Source organism: Ammodytes marinus (genome assembly GCF_949987685.1).
Source record: "Ammodytes marinus genome assembly, chromosome: 17".
NCBI lineage: Eukaryota > Metazoa > Chordata > Actinopteri > Uranoscopiformes > Ammodytidae > Ammodytes > Ammodytes marinus.
Genome location: NC_137221.1, coordinates 15,510,420 through 15,532,646, shown reverse-complemented (window position 1 = coordinate 15,532,646; position 22,227 = coordinate 15,510,420). Strand labels below are relative to the sequence as shown.

At 43.1% G+C, this 22,227-nt stretch overlaps 1 protein-coding gene across 3 annotated transcripts; it reads right to left on the bottom strand.

Annotated features, from left to right (window-relative positions):
* Positions 1 to 587: 587 nt before the first annotated feature.
* On the bottom strand, positions 588 to 22,080 carry hycc1 (hyccin PI4KA lipid kinase complex subunit 1). Of its 3 annotated transcripts, none has more exons than XR_013845303.1 (12): positions 21,945 to 22,080; positions 12,808 to 12,889; positions 12,092 to 12,193; positions 11,355 to 11,534; positions 10,150 to 10,230; positions 9,944 to 10,059; positions 9,001 to 9,096; positions 8,209 to 8,325; positions 7,807 to 7,894; positions 5,988 to 6,144; positions 4,380 to 4,724; positions 2,788 to 2,927 (listed from the first exon to the last, which is right to left on the bottom strand). XR_013845303.1 is itself a non-coding variant. In XM_080045525.1 (11 exons), the coding sequence occupies exons 2-11, from the start codon at positions 12,856 to 12,858 to the stop codon at positions 2,404 to 2,406; spliced, it is 1,512 nt and encodes a 503-aa protein (XP_079901651.1). In that variant the 5' UTR covers positions 12,859 to 12,889; positions 21,945 to 22,080; the 3' UTR covers positions 588 to 2,403. The 3 variants fall into 3 exon arrangements, 1 of the variants encoding a protein (XP_079901651.1); XR_013845304.1 differs by lacking the exon at positions 21,945 to 22,080 and adding an exon at positions 19,056 to 19,177; XM_080045525.1 differs by lacking the exon at positions 4,380 to 4,724 and having other exon boundaries at positions 588 to 2,927.
* Positions 22,081 to 22,227: the final 147 nt, after the last annotated feature.

Here is a 22,227-nt window from a genome sequence, read left to right as displayed (position 1 = left end):
AGTGAAGTTGTCCGCGTGCCATAGGTTGCCATCTCGTGGACATACGTGGTACAACTGCGTGTCTGCTACAGTTCACGCGCTTTTAACAATTTTAATTAAAGGCCATTAGAGCTAATGCTAAAACCAAATATATACGATTTCCATCTCAGCGAAAGATAAAGACATGTTAAATTTGATTTTTTTTTAATTTGATGTATTTGCATTGAATATTGTTTATGTATTGTTGTTTTTCCTTTGAATTTGTTTGATCTCGACGTCATTGTAAATGAGGGTCACCCCTCAATTGGTCTCTCGAGGATAAATAAAAGTTAAATGAAATTAAATAAATTACATTTATCCATGGTATTAATTCTTGAGGAAACGATACATTTAACATAGACCAAAACTAAGATTACTGCTTTTTGTTTGATTGCAAATATACAACAAGAAATGGTAAATACATTTGAATTGCTACACAGGCTCATTTCTCAAAGCCAGTTTAGTAGATAAAGTATTTAGACAAAGATTTTATAGTGAATTCATTCAGAGTCTGTGAATGTTGTAATTAAATATTATGATTGGAAGTCAAACACAACTGAGGCCACGAGTGAAATATAGAAACACTTTATTCCCAGACGTTGTAGCAGTAAGTAATCTTCAGACATAGAAAGGCCAATACAAATCAACTTTAGTACAACAGTATGATGTACAACAACAGCTTACTCATTCACAATCTGTAAACGCACGTACAGAAACACGATGATTGCTTCAGTGCCCCCACCAAGCTTCTGCATGGACACTCGACAGCTCTAGTACACGGATAACAGAACGCACTCTTTGCTCGAGGGGTAGTGCAGCATGAACACTTGATTCGGGACACCAAAATGTAGCAGATGGGTAGAGATTAATTCCTCTTTTTTTTGGAGGTCATCATGTCTTTTTGACGTGATGGTAATGATGTGAACAACAAAAAAAGATACAGGAAACACATCACCAAAGAAGTACTAAAAATGGGTGGATCAGATCAGAATAGAGGAAACATTTCTTGTTGAAACGCATGCCTGTCCACTGCACAACACACAGGATTAGGTTCAGTTACAGTTTTGGTTCAACCTTTAACAGCTTTACTAAGGAGGATTCAGATATTTTACCTATTTGCAAGTACATGGATTTCAAGCCCGTGTGGTTTGAACACGGCCTGTATGCCAGAGTCATAGAAATCTGTCCGGAGCAACAAAGCAGATCTCTCTCTCTCTCCCTCCCTCAATGGGAAATACCACAATCTCGAGAGTCAAACCCCTCTTTTTCATCATAAGAAAATACCATAGTTGAAAACACACAACTCGTCTGCTCTTTCAAGTGCAAAAATTCAATACTTAACCAATCATACGCACCCATCTAACCCCAAAAATCTAAATCTTCTCCGTCATTCCTTAGAAGTTGGATTTTTCTAATTTGTGCCATCAAAACACAAAGCAAATCAGGAAAGTGCTAGAGGCGCGAGAGGGAAGGACACACGTATTGCTTCTCCATCATGATGACAATACAGTGCAATTGTAAACAAAGAACCGATTCTAATCGTGGTTTATATATTTAGTGGTCGCATTTTTTCCTGATGCTTCGAGGGAAGAATTCTGATTTTCAAAAAAAGAAGCACAGCTGTAACTCGTCAGTGCAAACACAGGGAGCCATGGTTATCTTGGCAAAGGATGGAAAACAGTGAATGGGAAGATTTGTATTGCTATGGGAAGGGATCTATTTTTTTTATTCTTTTATTCATTTGTTTAAGTAGTAAAAACACTTGGTTCAACTTGGAGAATCATACCTTGTTCATTGTATCAATCAGCAGCCTTTATTCTAAAAACTGTTCATACACACATACAGTATACACACACTCAAGCATGCTCACACATACTCAACATCTGCCCTCTGACAAATCCCCGGGGGCAGGGTCTGAATGGATGTATGGAAAAGCCATGCAGGGCAACAAATGCCAATTAAAATACTGTCCAAAATACCTTTGCACATTTTTTTTTCATTTTTTTCTTTTTTTTTAAAGTAATGAGTTTGATGTGCACTTATTTTCGCCAGGCTGCTCTGCGACTGGAGTGCAGCTTTGTCCTGGCACGACTTCACTGCAACAGTGCACCATTAAAAGAAATGAAGACTCTGCCAGGGGCAAAGGAGCAGAGGGAGCTGACAGATCTCTGGATGTCTGGATGGAACAGAGCAGGGGGCCCTTGCTAGACTGCACAGAGAATCAAAAGACTGGACCGACAAGGGAACTGGCGGGAGTGTTTTATTTAAAATGTCTTTGTGGTCCGTTTGCAGTTGGCATGGCTTGGAGTTCCAGGTCACAGGTACAGGGTCACAGGATCAGAGGCGAAGGGTTCAGGTTCAGTCAGGAGTCACTGAAGGGGGTTTTCAAAGATCAGAGCTGAGGTGCACGCTGAGGCTGGGGGAGCGCTGCGTGTGGTTGGACGCCACACTCAAATAGCCAAGGCCGTCCTCCTGCAGGCAGCACGAATAGCGGCCGGCTTCAGAGGCGGTGTGGTTGTTGGAGGGAGGGGCTAACACGCCGCCGCCCGAGTGCTCAAAGGAGCGGGAGAATACGGCACTGGCGGTGCGCGTCAGGTTGGTGAGGGCTCCGGCCTTGGGCACCGATTGGCTGGAGGTGAGCGTCAGCCGCTTGACAGACAGCTCGGCGCTCTCGCTGGCGGCCCGGCCCATGGTTGTTGTCGTCACAGGGCCCGCCTCCTTGTCCTTGCTGGCGCGCCCGCCCAGCCGACACTTCTTCAAGGCCTTGGCTCCCAGGTTCAACGTGGTGACGCTGTTGCTGATAGTGATGGTGGGTGGGTTCATGTCAGCCCCCAAGCCGCCAGGCCACACCCCTTCGTCCACCTCCGAAATATCCATCAGCTCGTCCGGGGAACCCAGATCCACTGCGTCTGTGAGGCACACGGTAAAAGAGGGAGACAAAACAACAGCTGGAATAAAAAAAAAACCTGGAGCAAGAAAAAATAATCTCCTCGTCTGTCAGGCAGCCCATCTGAACCAATCAAATGTTTAAGATTAATATGGTTAAATGACAACATTGTATGTATTAAATGTTTTGGGGGCTTCTATCTGATGCAGCGTGTAGGACTGCATGACAGAGGAGTTCCATCACAGTCCAGCAGGTGGCGCCTTGACACTGTAACCTCAGTTAAAAGGGTCACCTCGCCACCTGGCATGAGAGGCTACAGTGCAAAATGGTGTATTCCAGCCCAGCACACAGGTTATGTTAACCAGCAGTTCAGTGAGACAGTCAATGGTTTATTGGCAGAGGAGTGCATGTTTGGCCCCAAAGGCAGCAGAGGAAAGAGTAGCTTAAGCCTAGGAAAGACCAAAAAGGGAAAAGTAGGAGGGCAACCAGAAAGCACAAATTAGTAAATGTACGAGTTCCTTTTCACTATCTCTACACACACACAAACCTAACATCTTTCCTTTCCTGCATTCCCTGGGCATGCACCCACGCCTGTGTGAGCGGCCAAACACAGGCATTTGCACAAATGCATTGCACATTTGTTTTGATACCATCACTGAAACAGAACACCTGTAAACAGCTGGTAAACGGACAGATAGGCAGGTCCTGATATAACTTCATAGACACGGGTCCGATGTCTAAAAGAAGCTTTTGCTTAAGACAATTCAAGACCTGCATATCTGTCCTCAGCTCCTAGCTACCAGTCAAAAGGAAGTCATCTGTCTCCAGGTGCAACCTAGGGGTAATGTGTCGAGGCGAACCGAGGTATGCCAAAAGCTGATCTCTACAATAAAAAGTTAGAGCTTTAAACAACCTTGTCAGAGCACAATCTCCTGGTACTGCCACTGCTAACATAGATAATATGTTAGCATTATGATACAAGGACATAGGGCCTTTTTTAACTTTATCAGTGAGGCTCAAGAGTGACTTTTAAAAGGGATACAACTAGCAAGAGTTTGTAGTTTTTCCATTTATAGTAGGCGTGTCATATTAAATGCTTATAAAGCTATTTTAATACCGGTTTATGTTCCTTTTTTAACCTATGCCTTGCTATTTAACAGCTATGTCCCATCATTTTGATAGTGTGATTCAGCCAAGTGCGTTTCATTATAATGCGTTTTTTAAAAGGGGTTATTGATCGGTCATTCAGTTAGATCTTAAATAATGAATTAGGTTTTAAGGGGGAGATCTTCACGATGGAAGCTTTAGCCACAAAGGAGAGAGTCATATGAATGAAGGACGTCGGATAGGACAGATGAGAGGAATAGTGCAGAGAGAGGACGGTGGAGCCCAGCGCAAAAAAGAGGGAAGCCATCATCATCATCATCATCATCATGCAGCTTTTGTCAGATCACGCCTCCCAACACACGGTTACCTAGGTCACCCCTTGGAGTAGGGCGGGGAGGGGAATGAGGGGGGCTGGACCTTTAGTACTGGCTCCTCCCTGTGGAGGCGGTCCCAGAACCCTCATTCTCCACCATCCGCCTCACAGACTTCTGCCTCCTGACCTCCTGGCCCCTGGTGCCTGGGGGGTCATGAGCGCGGGGGTCCGGGCTGACCTCGGAGGCGGCGCCCAGGGGGTCGCTGTCGGGCTGCTGCGCGCGGGGCCTCAGGGAGTCTCCGTTGGGCATGCGCTCGCCGCTCACGCCTGTCACACTGATCTCAGGGACGGCCACACCCCCCAGTGCAGCATCAGTGTCTACACTCACCTCCTGGGACTCTGGTGGGCGGAGGTGGGGTAGCATGGAAGGTAGTGGGACAATACATAAGACATATATATACACAAACACAGACAGACAGACAGACAGACAGACATGAAGCATGCACACGTACATGAACAAACAAAGAGACAGCCATGTGCACAGGCACACATGACCGCAGCAAAAACACACAAGACACACAGAGGATATCAATGTAATGGCAGAAAAAATAAAAAGACAAAACAAATCATCAGAACATGGTCAAAGAACATGCTGTATGGAGATGAATATGAACACAGTAATACAATGGAATCCATTTCACACTTGGGATCTTCCCCTAACATACCCTAGACATGAATTAACATTTAATAGTATTTTCTTTCTCCATCATCTGCTCTTAACAAAAGCTCTGATATGGGAACCAATGAGGCACGATCCATGAGATGAAAAAGGGTTGTTGGGCACAAGAAGCTACTCATTAAACTAGCTGAAGGCTGTAATTTACCTGCCTTAGCTGCACTGTGGGAACGGAAATTGCCCCCTTTCTAAATTCTAAACCACACACAGACTGCCATCATTGACTCTAATAAAAGACAAAGTGCCATTTGTTCTATGATTATCTAAATACTATGAAGTTTCTTTGGCACAGAGCTGAAAATACACTAAACACGACTTATTCAATACAAAAGTCTCCACTGCAACTCATCTTATACTATAAATACACTACCTGCTCTCTGGTTTCCTGTTTCTCACAAATGAGGTTCATGTGCTGCTGTGTTGATTCTCTCTGCAGCCTCCTGTTCCCTGACTGCCCTCAAACTGAATGCTCATCTGTCTCTGTATTGCACACAACATGGACAATTCCTAATAGATCAGATGGGGAAATCATGCTTTTGAATGAGGGTATTCTATAAAACAAAAAGGGAGGTAGACAGCACTAACTAGCAAACTGAGGAAGGATGCTATAAAGTATATGAGCTTTACGAAGGATGACAACACTTATGTACACAGTGACTGTGGGACATGAAATGGTACGGTGAGTGAACAATGAAGACATATAAACCTCTCTCTCTCCCTCCTTTGGCACGGATGTGTTTTTCAGTCAAGCCATAGCCCTTCTATTTATTTGTTTAACCTATTAAAATTGATTGCAAAAATGTTTTAAAGATGAATGGGGAAAAGTGTGTGTGTGTGTGTGAGCTCCTCTTGTGTTTTTTTTTTTTCAACGTCCTCTGTTTACAGCTCAATGTGTCTTCTTTGAGCCTGTATGAATGGAGTCTCACCGTGTCTCTTCCAGCGGTGTCCCCTGATAGAGAGGGACGTGACAGCGTTTCGGGAGATCCTGGAGGAGGTGGGCGTGATCTCCACCTGGATGCTCCGCGCGCCCTCTTTGCTCTTGAGCGCGGCGCCGTGCAGTGACGACTTGATGGCGTTACCCACCTGAGAAGTGACAAGACAAGGCTTCAGATTTTCACAAGAAGGATTTTTTTCCCAGTGCCCTTCTGGGCCAAGCGAAGAACTGGTGAGCAAATAGGCTCCACCACATTTTAGTCAGTGTGAGCTGGTGATAATCCTTTTACTTTTATCGATCAATTAAAAAAGGGGGAGTCACGGGGCGCCCTTAGCTCAGTTGGTAGGCCGTCCACCCCCGGGCCGGGCCCAGCAGCAGACCCGGGTTCGATTCCCGCCCGCGGTCGTTCTCTGCATGTCACTCCCCTCTCTGCCCCATTTCACCTCTGTCTCTACACTGTCAATAAAGCATAAAAAAAGAAAAAATGCCCAAAAAATATCTTTAAAAGGGGGAGTCAGCAATTCTGGAAATCCCTTTTTGTCAAAATCAGTGAATATCTCGTCTTGGTTCGCTACCTATCTGTAATGTGTGTGCACTGAAAAAACAAACAGTGTTAATACACAGCCTAGGGGCTCTGTAGTAGGCTGCGTAGTAACGCCATTTTTCTTTTGAGCACACACACACACACAGTGTACAGGTAGATTGTGAGGAGATTTTCACTGATTTTGACAAATATTGACTTTGATAACAAACATTCTCCAGAACTTCACCCTCAAAAGCCATTCTTTAGGTAGCATTAATGCACAAACTGCTGAAATATAAGATATGTCTTGGCTGTACATCGTTTAGTCAAACTTTAACAGTTTCAAGAGTTTTTTTTTTTTTCAGTTTTGCCTGCTGTTTCACTTGTGTCAGTGAAACAAGGTGCAAGCATAACCACATGTACAACTACAGAACTAAAAGTTTCTCCATCCCAGCATCTTGCTCTTAGGTCAGACAGGTGTTCAGATCGAGTTACCAAACTAATAAGATCTGAGAAAGATCTAAGAAGAAAACAAAACAGCTTTGTATTCCACTCTATATAACACCATTTCACAAGTCTGTCTATAATAACCTCTGTTGTAGCAGGACATTTTTCAAATGCCACTTGCTCAATTGATCATGTAACAGTTGAGTACGGAACACGAGGTCTAAGGCAGCGTAATCACAACACAACTTGCCTTTTGTCTGCGGAGCTGCAATGCATGAGGTATCATGAGGGCCACGTCACCGAGCTACGCTAAGCTAGCAGCCACCTAATGTGATCCACTGCAGCAATTGAATACAAATAAACACACAGGGACAAAATGCTAACAACACTTGAGTGCGTGTGTCCATGTCCACAAAGCTGCTTATTTGTTTGAGAAATATCGATGTAAACCATTTTTTTTAATAATGTGTAGCCAAAGGTCAGGCGTTTTTGATTGTTGTGGAGGAGTACACCTTGACTCGTGTAGTAATACTGTTGAGCTTAGGGTTCAATCCTCTACTCCCTGGGTTTCCAGGATTATAGCTTAACGGAGCAGGGCGGAAGGCATGTAAATAATCTAGTGGGATTACACTCAGTTTGCAGTGCCTAACACACACAAACACAATACATGGAGTGTGTGCGCGCTGTGCATGAATCAAAACCACAGGCCAGCATGTGCGTCCAAATCACATGCTCTTTCTCTCTCTTTCTCTCTCCCTCTGACACACATACATACACACACACAGACACTACTGGTCCACAAACACACATGGAGGAAGGAGATGCGACTGATTCCACCCACCAACAGAGCTTCAGGAAACAGCTCTAGCTGGGCCCGATACAGAACGTCATCCAGTGCTTTGGATCCCACTTCAACTTCCCCGTTACACCTACACACAGGAATAAAAATACCAACATGTCAATACACAGGGAGGATACAAGTCTAAGATACAGATTAAAAAGGTTCCCTGTAGAGTTTTAGACCTTTTCCCAGTCCTACTAATGGCATGGCACCTTTGAATTTTTTTTATGATTGATAAGGAAAAAGGGATGGTGAATAGAATTGAATGTAATCATAACTTTTGTTTACCACAAGGTAGTTCCATCCGATGAGAGCTGAGACCCTTGCTTATGCTATATTGTGATGAAGATGTCACACGTGAGGGGTGTGTGTGTGTGTGTGTGTGTGTGGGTGTACACTCACACAGCATAGTGTATCCCCGTGATGAGCTGAACCAGGAACTCTGACGTGACTGTCAGTCGTGTGCTCATGCCTTTGTAGCGCCGCATTTGTTGCCGTGGGTAACCGCATATACATACCCTGAAGGATAAACAAAACAAAACAATGGCAGAGTGTTAAAGCAGTGAAACAGGGAAGCTTCAATTAGGAGAACCACTTCACTGAGCCACTAGGTTGATGTTCCATTAAGGCAATTTACTTCCCTTTGGTTAAGATGACATAAAAACACACTCGTAGACACACACACACACAAACACTCGCAGACACACACACGCGCAGACACGCACACAACCGCAGACACTTGCGCACATGCACTAATCAGAGCCAAACTAAACTGAAGTTGGCAGATAGCCAAAATCACTGAGTATATCGCAGCCCTTCGCCAAATAGCTGTATCTCAGCTCTATCAGGCACCAAGGTCTATAAGAGGATCAGATAAGCAAGTGCTTGTTGAGTGTACGTACGTGTGTGTGTGTGTGTGTGTGTGTGTGTGTGTGTGTGTGTGTGTGTGTGTGTGTGTGTGTGTGTGTGTGTGTGTGTGTGTGTGTGTGTGTGTGTGTGTGTGTGTGTGTGTGGAAGTAACCTCTTAAAATAACAAATCGAGAAAGTAACACAGAGGTCACATAGTATAACAAATAAGTGTGTGTTTAAAGTCCTCAAGGCCTCATAACAAAGTGATCCATGAGGTGCCAAAGTGTCTGTAATATATGCTGAAATGCTTATGTGTGTGTGTGCGTGTGTGTGTGTGTGTCTTACCTGGAGCTCAGCTGGCAGAGGGACTGGAGGGAGGTGGGTGTCATGTAGCTGAGAGCAGCGTTGTAGCACAGCAGCAGGAAGGTCAGCACATCAAATCTGACAAACAAAAGTACACTGTTAAAATAGCACTGCATGGCATAGCAAAATATAAAAACATTTCAATTAATTTCAGCGCAAAAAGAGACTGAAAATGTAAAGAGCGAATGTTATCATATATAAAAAGGCATCATAAAAGAGTACTCGGCTTGTAGTCCTCCATTCCCGACCAACACTGACAAAATGACATCACCTGTGGCAAATTCCAAGATGTAGCACAGCCAGTGAAAAACACAGCGTGTTCTGTTAAAATACCCAGATTAAGATCAATGTGTCTCTGCATGATCGGCAGACACACTGGTTTGGTCACATGAAAAATGCTTAAACTGAACAACAAAAGATTCATCGCATATTTTTTTTTAAATCGATCTAGTTTACCACCACCAGCTTCAGGATTTGTGGCCTCATTACATTCATTCATTTAGGAAATCCTAATAGCGATAGAACTACTTGCAACAAAGCAAAGACAACTGTTGTGGGCCATCACTGGCACTAGTTCATAATGGGTCAAATAATCAGCCCTGACAGCAGCTAAACCCACATGAGTCTGACGGACAGGGGTCATTCTTTGAGAAAACCTCCCAGATTCAATAGAAAATAAAAAATGTAGAGAGTCTTCTAAGAAAAGAAGGAATTTATTTCTTGGCAATACTTGACAAAGTTCCCTGCAAAAGCAACAAAAAAAACTGCTGAACTCAGTGGTTCTTTGTCAGATTGATTGTGTTTTCTTCTGCCGATTCTGACCAGGCAAACTTCCCACCTCCTACTGGTAAAAAGACCATTTTAAAATCAAGTACAAACTTTACCTCTGCTGTCACACCACCACCCATCCATCAGACTCTCTAACCTGTTCTGTGCTGTGAAGGTCTCTCTCTGCAGGTGTGGCCCGCTGTACACAACTCTGCTCAGCCCGTGATTGGCTAAAGCCCCTTCTGTGAGGGCAATGGAGCCAATGGCTGAAGGCTGGAGGCGGAGAGATGAAGACAATAGTTTAAAAAAACTGAGCATTTCTGTAAAAAAGGCAAATTAAAAGATGTGCGTGCCATTTCTCACCTCGTGGTACACTGAGGGTTTGGAGAGGGAAGGGACGGTGAAAGATAATATTTTACTTTGTCCATCTTTATCAACTATTTCCTGTGAAAGAGAAAGACAGGAAGAAGGAGATGAGGAAAGGTTTCTGCGGGTGAAAAAAACAGAAGCCTTTTTTTTCCTGTGTGTGCCCTTAAACCTTTTAAAGAGTGTGTGCTTATCTCTTCAAGCACACTCATTTGTTGTGCATGCGTGTTGCTTGCTTAATCGTGTCTATGTTGTGTGAACACACATGCGCAAAACCCCGGGGTCTTGGGTGTCCCCTGTGTGCATGTTAATGTCAAATACATAAATGGGAGCCAGCCACTGTGATGAGTGACAGCTGACCTATTCTGCTATTCAGAGAGGAAGTTAGGGGACGGTGCACTTTGCAGATAGACAGAGCATGGAGAGCAAAAATGGATGAAAAAAGGGACTTAAAGCACTTTAATAATGACTAGTGGTGACATCTCTCTGTGGGAAGCTTAAGGGCATTGGTAAGGTACCAGCCCATCCAAATTGTGTATTATTCACAAAGTCATTGTGAATGAATGAATGAATTTTTATTCTTGTGTCATGTCCAAACAAGGACCCATCCCCTTCGGGATTATAAGACACCAACAACTGTATCAAATTCAAATGATAACATTCACTTCCTGTAAATGGTGATCACATTTCACAGTAGGACGACAAGGAAACAGACGCAAACAAAAGAAAAGAAAAGAAAAGCAAACATTAAGATCTCATTTATAAGTGTTTTTTGTTCTCTTGGCCCAGGCCTTCTCCAGATAGCCAGCAAGGGCAAATACCTTAAAGTCAAAGAGCCACTTTAGCCTGTCTGCATCATTCCTCCACATTGTGTTTCAATTCCCCCCATTTCTAACCCATAGTTCCTGCCACTCTCCATTCATAGCTGTCTAACAAGGCATAAGGGGCATAAAGCAGTCTTTCAAAACATATCACGCAGATCCTAGAAATGAGGCCGAGGCCCTGCTTCTTAAACAGCATTACACCCACTTGCTAAGGAACAAAAACATTTTTCTAGCGTTTTAGCTCTTATCACATTTGATTGTTATTAACAAGAGTAGCTTTCCTCAACTGATCATCTGTGACATAAGAATGTGGTATTTAGAATGCACACACACACACAGAGACACACACACACACACAACTTGGATGGTGTCCCCTACCAGGTTATAAATGCCCAGCAGCAGGGCCTCGATGCAGCCAGAGGTGTGGGGGTCTCTGGCTGCGCTGACAGACAGGAGGCTCCACAGGAGCTCTGGCAGGAACTGAAGTGTGAACCGCTGCAGCTGGGGCTCACCGCTCCGGTAAAACTCAAACAATTGGTGACACACTGGCTCTAGCAACTGGGGAGGACAGAATAAGATAAAATAAAAAAATAAAATGGGTACTTGGCTGCATCATTACTGCCACTGCAACTGTAATAAATCTTGCATTTGACATTTTATGGTTCAAAAGTTCACCAGTATTTGGCGAAATACAGTGTGTGTTGAACAGTCAGACAGATCCAGAAATCGTTGAAACAATGGGAAGAAAAGAAGATAAAATCACAGGTAAATGCAATGGCGGCACTGACGAAAAACTTGACAAAATACTCAAAGTGTTGGGCAAAAGGTTCTGTGGTCAGGTATTTTACAACAGATAATGTTTGAAGGTGCTACTTCGTAGAACTTAAAAATATTCCTGAAACAGTCTAATTTTTCCTCTGACAATCATTTATGATATGTAACAGCAAACGACACCATCAGTGCAAAGAATGCTATTTTTATATAGTTTTTCTTAATGCCTTTGTCATGGGTACGCTCAACCAGGAACACTGTCGCTTTTGTCCAAAGGGTCCAAACTGAAAGTCCCTTCAGAGCACCTTTAAATTAACGAAAAATATTAAAGTGTGTGTCCATACGTCGCTGTAGTTCTCTCGGACGACCTTGTAGAGTGCTGGGACCAGGGCACCTTTGTCTTTTAGTGAGGCTGCATAGTTGGACACAGCGTTGTCAGGGAGGGTCTGAAATACACAAACAGATGAAGTTTGATACACTCCTGACTTACCAATGCTCTAAAAATAAAAACACACAGCATGACGGGTTGGGAACTGAGTAAATATTCACCAGTCAAACATTTGTGACATAGTCTAAATGGGACACCTACTGCCAGGCCACACAGATATCACTCTATGGCAATAAATGGGCCCAGTGTTATGTCTACAGGTGGATGAGACGGAATTGATATCAATAAGAGTGAACTGGTGAGTATAAAGCAACATAGTGATACATTCTGTTTTGCAAGTTGTTCCAAAACTATATTTGGACTAAAAGCTTGCGGGGAGGGATAGGCAGCAGCAGTGGTTTAAGAAGCTGTCAGTCAATACAATTTGGTTGCTTTTTAGAGGTCAACTTCACTGAGAGGCTCCTCCTCGTGCATTTACACAGTATCGGCGAGTGGTCGTGTTTGAAATAGGAGGCAATCAATTATTTGGGAACGCAGCACTTTAGAGAGAGTGTTTGTTTACGCGTGTGGAAGAAATTTGGCCAATAATATAGCAGCAGGACTGAACCTACCTTTTTATATTTTCACACACACACACACACACACACACACACACACTAAACAAAGCAGTACCTTAAATTCTGACAGCCATTCCTCCACCACTCCTTGGTCCATAGCCAACATGTTCCCTCATCTGCAGTGGAGTCACCTCTACCTGAGAAGGAAAAAAATACAGTACATTTTAAATCACACACACACACACACACACACACACACACACACACACACACACACACACACACACACACACACACACACACACACACACACACACACACACACACACACACACACACACACACACACACACACACACACACACACACACACACACACACACACACACACACACACACACACACACACACACACACACACACACACACACACACACACACACACACACACACACACACAGCAAATCACAGCTTGAACAAAGCTCCTTCCATGTTTACCAGCCTTCGCATATTTGGTAGCCTGAAGAAAGGGGGCAAACAAAGCCATTGCAGTGGTTACAAAGTGACTGTACACGCTCCAGGCATCCATTCAATACTCCAATAAAACTCAAGTCTGTCCTGAATGTATCTCCAGATATGCACCTCTGCAGCAAGTACCCAACCTATTTTCAATTCAGGCTCACAAAATAAAAAATTTAAAAAAAATCGCCCACACAGCAGTTGAAGATCGAGGCTCAGCAGAATTTAGTTTCATGTTGAACAGACAGTACAGATTGGACGTCTTTCAAAAAGGCAGCCAGACAGAAAAAAGGAGGCTCTTTCCCCTTGTGTCCTTTATGTCCTATTCATCACAACACTATTGTCTGCATTTCAATGTCTTTCTCTCTCTCCACCTCAAGGTGCTTAACTTGTATGAAAGCTTCTTTCCCCATTGAAGCTCTATTCTATTCTTACCTTTTTCCTATCTTGACTACCGTACTCTCTCTGGAGATCGGTTTCTTTTAACCCATTGATGACGGCTGCTGCGCGATGCCACATTGGCTCTCCTGCCTGATGCTGCATCGTGCAGCATTATTACTTTATCTAATTTTCATGGCATTCCCAGCATTGAATGCACTGTCATTGGTTCAAATACACATGAGGTGGGTTTTGTTGATTTTTTTAAGACCACGTGACCACCTAAAAGTTGTGTGGTTTGCCGAAAATCATGTCAATCAAAAAAATTAAAAATTAAAAAAATAATAAAAAAAATACGCCAGCTATGTCGGCGACAGAACAGTTAGTGGCGTTTGGTGCGCAGAATCAAGGTCTACTATAGACTACTGACGAAAATCACACAACACATTGCATCTATTTATTAACAATATTTAATAATTTTTTAATTCATCTAATTTTGACGATTTTTAGAAATATTTGTTGGTTTGTAAGCGCTAAGGGAGCATGTTTAAATAAAACATGTGAGGTTTTGGTAGACTTGACAATTCGTACTATTTTTTCAGAAAACCCTCAGGCATTAAGGACATGCATCCTAGATTGCCATAGTCATCAATGGGTTAATGCTCCGTCTGTGTATTCTAACAAAGCAACTGTTTCTTTCCTATCTGACAATACTTTAATAGGTACACTGTGGCACACTTTGAATTATACTGTGGGCTTTAATTAATGCCTGGTGACTCCGTTGAGTGAGGTGATGCTGCTGGAACCTGCATATCTATTGTTTTGATGGTCAATGTTGATTAATATAATATAAACAGTAAATGAAAAAATCTATGATTAGTCAGCCCTAAATACATACTTCCCTAGCGCTGAAATGATTAGTCTATTAATCTGAAATTGACCTACAATTGAAAGCAGTGTTATCATTTACAGAGCAACAACAATAGTAAGATACTCTGAAGCTATGCTAGCACCTGTGTGAGGCTGTACTTAAGCCTTAGCATGTTCTGTCCTTTTTTGCCATTTAGCACTAAATGTAAAAGTATTGCTATGGCTGAGGGACGTGCCGTTTCTTAGTCTTGCAGTTATATATGGTCAGAAACCAAAGTATTAGTCATATTGAACGTTTGAGTCAGGAGGACTTTGTGTCACTAAAGGATTTACCACAGTCATTAGGATCCTCTGAGGACCATGTATGTCCGTCTGTACAAAATGTCCAGGGAATCCATTTGATAGTTATTGTGATATCTCAGTGTGGACCAGATTGGGAGACCCGATCAACATTGCCATGTCTAGATATGCTGCTGCTTGTGTTGCTAAAAATGGCAAATATTTTTCTGGTTCAAGCTTCTCGTGTGTTCCGCTTCTCTCTTGTTTCATAATAACCGTGAAACTGAAAACCTAAGGCTCTCTGGGGGGGAATGAAAGACCAAACAAAGCTTTGGCTAATTGAAAGAAAGAGAGAGACCATGATAATCCGTAGTGGCAGTGCCCTCGTGTTTGTTGTTTGTACTGGGGTCACCTTAACCAACTCTGCACCTTGGCTGTCATCAACATAACACAGTGACAGACCACAGACCTACAGTATGCTCTATCGATGCTAAGGAGGAGGACACACTCTCCATGTATCTCTAATGGATTATCGGTTATCCGCTGGCTGTGTACAATCACTGCTGCAGAGTATGTCGTGCCTGCGCTCCTTTTAACTGCGAGCATAACAAACAGCTACATTGGACGTTGAATGCAGAAAGAACAAAAGTCCATGTTTGGTAAGTCTGGAGACGGCAGGGGGAAAAAGACAGAAGGGGAGGAGGAAGTCCTTCTATGTGCCAACTTGTCATGCAGAAACATGGGCCAAACATTTGAGCTGAGGGTGACATAATAATTCCAGTTCCACCTATTAAAAACTCATCCAATTCTTTCACTTAGTGGATGTCAGACACACCAGTCATCAAGGTTAGAAAAAAAAATTAAAAAAAACATTACATGTATAATAACATATAACAAAATATCTAGTTATGCATGTGTAAAGAAATATGTTTATGGTGGATTTTTTTTAATCTATTTCTTCCCCAGTCCTGGCTTTGCGCCCTCTATACCGCCACTCATCCTCCCACACCATATCATTTCTCTCTCTCTCCCTCTCTCTCTCTCCATCTTCCCCTCTCCCTAATCTGTCTTTCACACATCATCCAAATGCTTCATTCTGTATTATATTCTGGTGCTTTGTCCCTCCATGGCAGCCAGGTGTCTATTTATGGACCCTACCAATAACAGGAATGAAGAGGGGGGGAGGGGAGGCCAGTGACTCATGAAATGGGGAAGGATTATAAAGCAGAATAGCCTCCATTTAGAGAAATTAGTCTTTTGTTGTTCCCTTCTTTTGTAACTGTTGAGGACGGACAAGGAGGACACAGCGATAGTGCTTTTAATGGCGGGCTTACTTTAGTTAGTCTCTTCAGAGCCTACTGTACTCCATTTTACACAGCTCACCTCTGGTGTAAATATAGAACAGCAAAACTGAAAAAGTTACAGGTAGCGTATAACGATGCGTTTAGGATCCTCCTTAAGCTTCCTAGATGGACAAGTGCTAGCTCTTTGTTTGTGACTAGTAATGTCCCCACCTTTCATGCTGTGTTGAGGAATTTAATGTATAAATTTATGTGTCGACTTTTAGAGTCAAAAAACAAATTAATAATTGCACTCACTGACACTAAGCAGAGTGATACAAGGTTCTCCTCTGGGTTGTGGAAACATTGGAATCGATGCTTGTATGTATTTTAATTTTAATTTTAATTTGTGTTGTCATGTATTTGTATTGTCTTTTTATATGGAACTTTGAGTCCGGAATAAAGTATTCATTCACTATAGAAAACAATAATGTAATGTGGCTGGAGTGTGGATGAGTCAGTCAGTCCCGCCTCATCCTACAGAGACTTTTAACAGGTCAACTCTGTGCACACTGGCATCTGGGGCATGTCATTTCTGTATCATCTGCATCTGGAAAAAAACACATACCTGAAGAATGAAATAAGCAACTTCCTGCTATCCTGCCTATGAACTGCATAGAGCACAATTGTTTCTCAACCACAAAAGCAAGTTAAAGAAGCATGTCCTGTGCTGACTAAAATGGACTGACATTATACAACCTACTGTATAACTGGATGGAGCTGTAAATCAAAGAGCATTTTGAAAAGAATTCTGACCATGAAACATATGGCATTTAAAAAAAAATCATGTTATAGAGCAAATGAATAACATAACATCGTAAAGTATTCAGTGTTTGTATAACCCTGTGTAGTATGAGTCAACTTTATAAAAAAAAAGGTATACACAGGAAGGTCAAATATAAAAAAATATTAAAAAGGTTTCTTAAAAAGCGCCAGTCAAGAAGATGTAAACAAGGCTCCCCCACACTAACAATTATTTTTCCAACCAACAGCCCAAAAGCCAAAGATATTCATTTGATAATGATATAATGAGACAGCAGTTCAAACAGCACATCAAAACCCTGCCTGTCTAGATTTCTATTGGCATACTGCAGACAGGCGCGCGCAACTAGTGCAGTTAGATAGAAAAATAATTGCCCTGGGAACACACACTTGAGGGTAATTATCTTATTAGGCGGTTGTTTGTCTTCCGTCTTAGTCCGGCTGACTGTTAGCCATCTCCATATCATTATGGACTCACAGATCATAACAGACATCCATTTAAACAACAGAGAGAGAAAGAGCATGCACACATGCACTATGCAGTAGGGGTGGGAATCTCTTGGCACCTCACGATTCGATTCCGATTCAGAGGTCAACGATTCGATTCAAAATCGATTATCAATGCATCTCGATGCAATTTTTTTTTTACCCACATACCCATGTGTGATTTTCAAAAATATATTTATATACACTACTGAGTTTTCTACTCAGAGTTTGCTAATCACTTCCTACTTTTGTAATGATCATTAAAATCAACAGATGAATTGCCTTCCCTAATATTGTATTAGAGAAAAAGCTGTTCTTGTCACACAAGTATGACTTTCTATGAACAGTGCAATAATCAATGTGTCTTGCATTTCAACACAATATGGAAGTATATAAAAACTAAACCGATTCACTTTAATTTTCTTTCTACTCTTGTAATTGATGTTTCTATAGGATTTATATTCTATTATTTTCTATGTCATTTAAACACATTGTGCAAAAACTATTGCTTGGAATTCAGCTCTCATACAAAAACAGAAACAAAGCAGGTGCAGGTCATTGCCCATTTGTCGCCACTTTTAACAACTCACACTTGTGTGGTGTGCATGCGCAGTGAATACTAGTATTTACGAATCAAAAAATATATAAATAAATAAATAATACAAAATAAAAATGTATTCCGATTATAAATTGATCTGAATCGATTCGGAATCGTTCGAGAGAGAATCGCGATGCATCGGAGAATCGGTTATTTTTCCCACCCCTACTATGCAGCAGCTGGTGACACAGCACACACACACACACACATCAAACAGTGTTAATGACAAGTGGCTAAGCAGGCTTGACGACCACAAGTAACACACCAATGGAGTGATACACACGCACGTAAGTAGATGCATGACAAACACAGGAGAATGGCAGAGAGGCAGTGCAAGACGATGAACAGAGCACAGATCAATAACTAAATGAAAAGAGGGAGAGATAAATGGATGTATGGAGAGGTGAGGGCTAAAAGAAGGGCTTGACAAGTTACTCAAGGGATGGGTTACTTGTCAAGAGGAGTTAATGAGACGGTGGAGCAGGGTCAATAAAAAAAACTTCATTAGGTTTCAATCTCTCCTGCTCTGGGCAACACTCCCATGAGATAAGTAGATTCCGATGGCACACACGCACACACACACACCTCTCCGTGATCTAAACACTGGCTTTAAAACATGGATCTAATCAGTGTGTTTAGTTTGCTTTGCTGTGACTTTCTGGACGATTCACACAGAAAAAAAAGCCATTGGAATGACTGAGAAATGTGTCATGCACTGCACAAATGTGTGTGCAAAGTGTGTGTTGCTTCAATGTCTGGTTTGACGAGACCTGTTCCTGTGAGCTAGCTCAAGTTGACATATCACTCCCTCCCTTCGGAATAAACGCCCACGCCTCAAGTCTTAAACTCCCTGTGACACACACACATATACACACACACACACACACACACACTCTCTCTCACTGAAGTGGCAGTAAATGAGCTTATTTCTGACTCCTCCTTCCGAGAGACTTCTTCGGACACAAGCAGGTCTCCTTCGAGTTGACATTCCTAATCTGTGTAGCAAGTGTGCCTGCCGCGCATGTACTGACAGAGTTACTGCGAAACCCCAGACACACACACACACACACACAGTACAACTTCTCAAGGCTTGATCTAAAAGTCACAGACAATCGGAGTGAGAGAACATACCTGCTGTCTGGGGAAAGCTGGTCGGAGTGAGAATATAGAAGCGAGTCCAACTTGAGAATGAATTACGGGGGCAACCCACACACACACACACAAACACACATCCCTCCCTGCTGATTACATCATTTCCTATTGCACACATATGCTTTGGAACCTGCTTTTTGTTCCAGGAAGTGAGTGGGCCAATGAGATTGAAGGGCTTGGAAAGGAGGGAAGAAAGGAAACAGAGAGAGAAAGACTTAAGTGGTAGGTGGTTTGGTTGAGCGCCACAGAGCTGCCCCAGCTGCTTTTTCCTGTTACAGGCTGCAAGCTATACACACAATACAACAAATAATAATGATGATGATAACAATGTTGAAATCCACATTACCTCAACCAGCTAAAGTATCCACAGCTGACCTTTCTACAGACACACCCAAACCACGGATACACTGTTTGGTTTTTTTCACTGCGCTAACCAATGTCAGAAACAGGAACTGTGGCGATGCGCCTCACCCGATACCACCAAACTAACCGTCAACAAGCTGGACCAGTGACTCTAAGCTTGTTTCAACTTGAATGCATGGAAGCCTTTAAGGGACTATTTTGAGGAGCTGTTGGGGTGTCCGAGTAAAGGAGAAACTAAAACGAGGGTTAATATAACACTGGTCCTAAAGGGTAGAGGACTGAAACATGCCCCAGGACTGCACACAACACTATCAAACACTCCTGTTCCCCCCAAGACTGCCAAATGGCTGTTTGTTTACACAGCCTGCAGTTAACCTCAGCAGCACCATCGCCTCACACCACCAAGGTTGTCTTCAGTAGCACGTTGCTTTATAGCTTGGAGGAAGCTAGCGGGGGTTCTGCTGTTCTGCCTGAGTTTTCTTTTTTCATTTGCGCGCACACGCACACGCACACACACACGCACACACACAATATAGCAGAGGACGACTGCCTCTAGCTAAGCGCACATGACAACAGAGTCTGTGGTTTGTGTGTGGTTTCTGCTGCGTGCCGAGGGATAGACGGATAGAGAGATCTGACAGGGACGATTCCTCTTATAGCAGCCTACGCTCTTGTATCCGTTGCCTGTAAGCCAGAGAGGCATCTTCAGCCCCCCTCCCCTGACCCCTTTCAAATCAATTCAATGCAGTGAGTGAAGGAGCCCAAATGAAGAGAGACCAGTAGTGAGTGATTAACATTGCCGATGTTTCAATTAGAACGCTCTCTTTTACCCCCCCCCCCCCCCCTCCTCTCCCCCTGCCACCCGTCTTTCTCTCCAGTTGTCTGGGATTTTCTTGTCACAGTTAGATAACTCTCTCCTTGCCCTCCTAATGTTCAGCACATTCAAGTACCAATTTAGCTGTGGGGGTAGGTAAATAAGATAGCTTGATTTTCCAGATTTTTCATGGAGCTCAAAGTATACCGCATATTACCCAGACAGATATACTTTTGCTGGGAATATTAACATTGGTATTTCATCTTAATTCAGCTTGTGTGTGCAGAATTTGATGACGGGAGGGAGGGCAATGTTGTCATCACTTATATTGTCCGGATATTGCATGAAACTGCAGGAATCTGTGCCTCTAGCTGTGATGCCAGATGCCAGCAGAGCCCACACCATCTCCTTGCTCCATGACTTGCCGGGATTCTACTGTCGAAAAAGATGAAGGGGCCAGACAGCAGCAGTCATGGATGGCACACACACAAACACACACACACACACACACACTAATGAATCATCCACCGTACAGACCCATATGCTGAAGGACAAACCTAATGACAAAAGGCAAAAAACACACACACACACACACACACACACACACACACACACACACACACACACACACACACACACACACACACACACACACACACACACACACACACACACACACACACACACACACACACACACACACACACACACACACACACACACACACACACACACACACACACACACACACACACACACACACACACACACACACACACACACACACACACACACAGGAAGAGACCGCAAAGGATGACCTATGAACTAAGCTGCAAGCATCATCTTATTTGAAAACCACAAGGCAGACACACAGCCCTTTGTGAAGGGCACAGCATCTAAAACAACAATAACAATACGTTTCATCTTTTGACATCATGCACATTGCACACACAGTTGTGAATGAGCTAATTTCACAAAGGACAGACTGCCATGGGGCTCTGCAGCAAAAGCTTCACACTAGTATTCCCCTTTTTTAGACAGGAAACCCTGAACTGAGGAAAGCTGGATCACATGGTAGCTATTAGAAAAAAAAGAAATCCACAACGCATGTTCTAAATAACAGACCAGAAGGCTGCAGTGGTGTCTCTTCCCCCTGTCGGCGCGCGCACACACACGCGCAGAAATCACCTGAGGAATCTTAATAAGGATCAGACAGACGTACAGTTTGATCAGGTACAAAGTCTGTCCCCGTTATAAATGTGACTTGGTTGCAAAGGTCAACATCGTTAGCCTAACATGTCCTGACTTCATGTTTTATTCAACGTTATCTAGGTTATTTGATTAGTGTCTAAACCTGTCCCTGGGCACTGCTAAACGGCTAGTTTGCAACAATGACAACTGGTAACAATGCTTGCCTTCAAAACAACGGAGATTTCTGCCTCAAGGAACCAGTTGTAGTAGCTTAATTAAAAACAGTAGCCTTCACAGCTTTATAATTCGGTGTGCAATTCAGTGTATTTGTCAAACAATATTAGCTACAAGCTGGAAATAAATCCCCCGCCGTCTCACGCGCCCCATGTCGGCTCGCTCAATGACTTCGAGCTGTCACCACGGTGGTTTAAAGATTAGCTTGCCAGTTAGCCAGCTCGGCTAAAACCAAGTACAACGAGGGGAAGTTAGTGTTTACTTACTGGCATGCTATCTGTCAATGTCCCGGTATCGCCCGTCCTCTATCGCTCCGACTAGAAGAGCACACTTCTATCACTTTGCTACTCCATAAATTCCCTCAATAATTCATCAACACCAGCTCCTTCCATCTTCATGACTTTCTCCACTCAGACTAACTTGGAAATGGGAGGGAGTCGCGTCTCCGCCGAGTGACGGAGCGCTTGAGCCAATGGTTGAGCAGAATGTCTTCGAACTGCCACACCCCCCGAACGCAGTATCCAATCAAATTAGACGCATGGCTGCAAT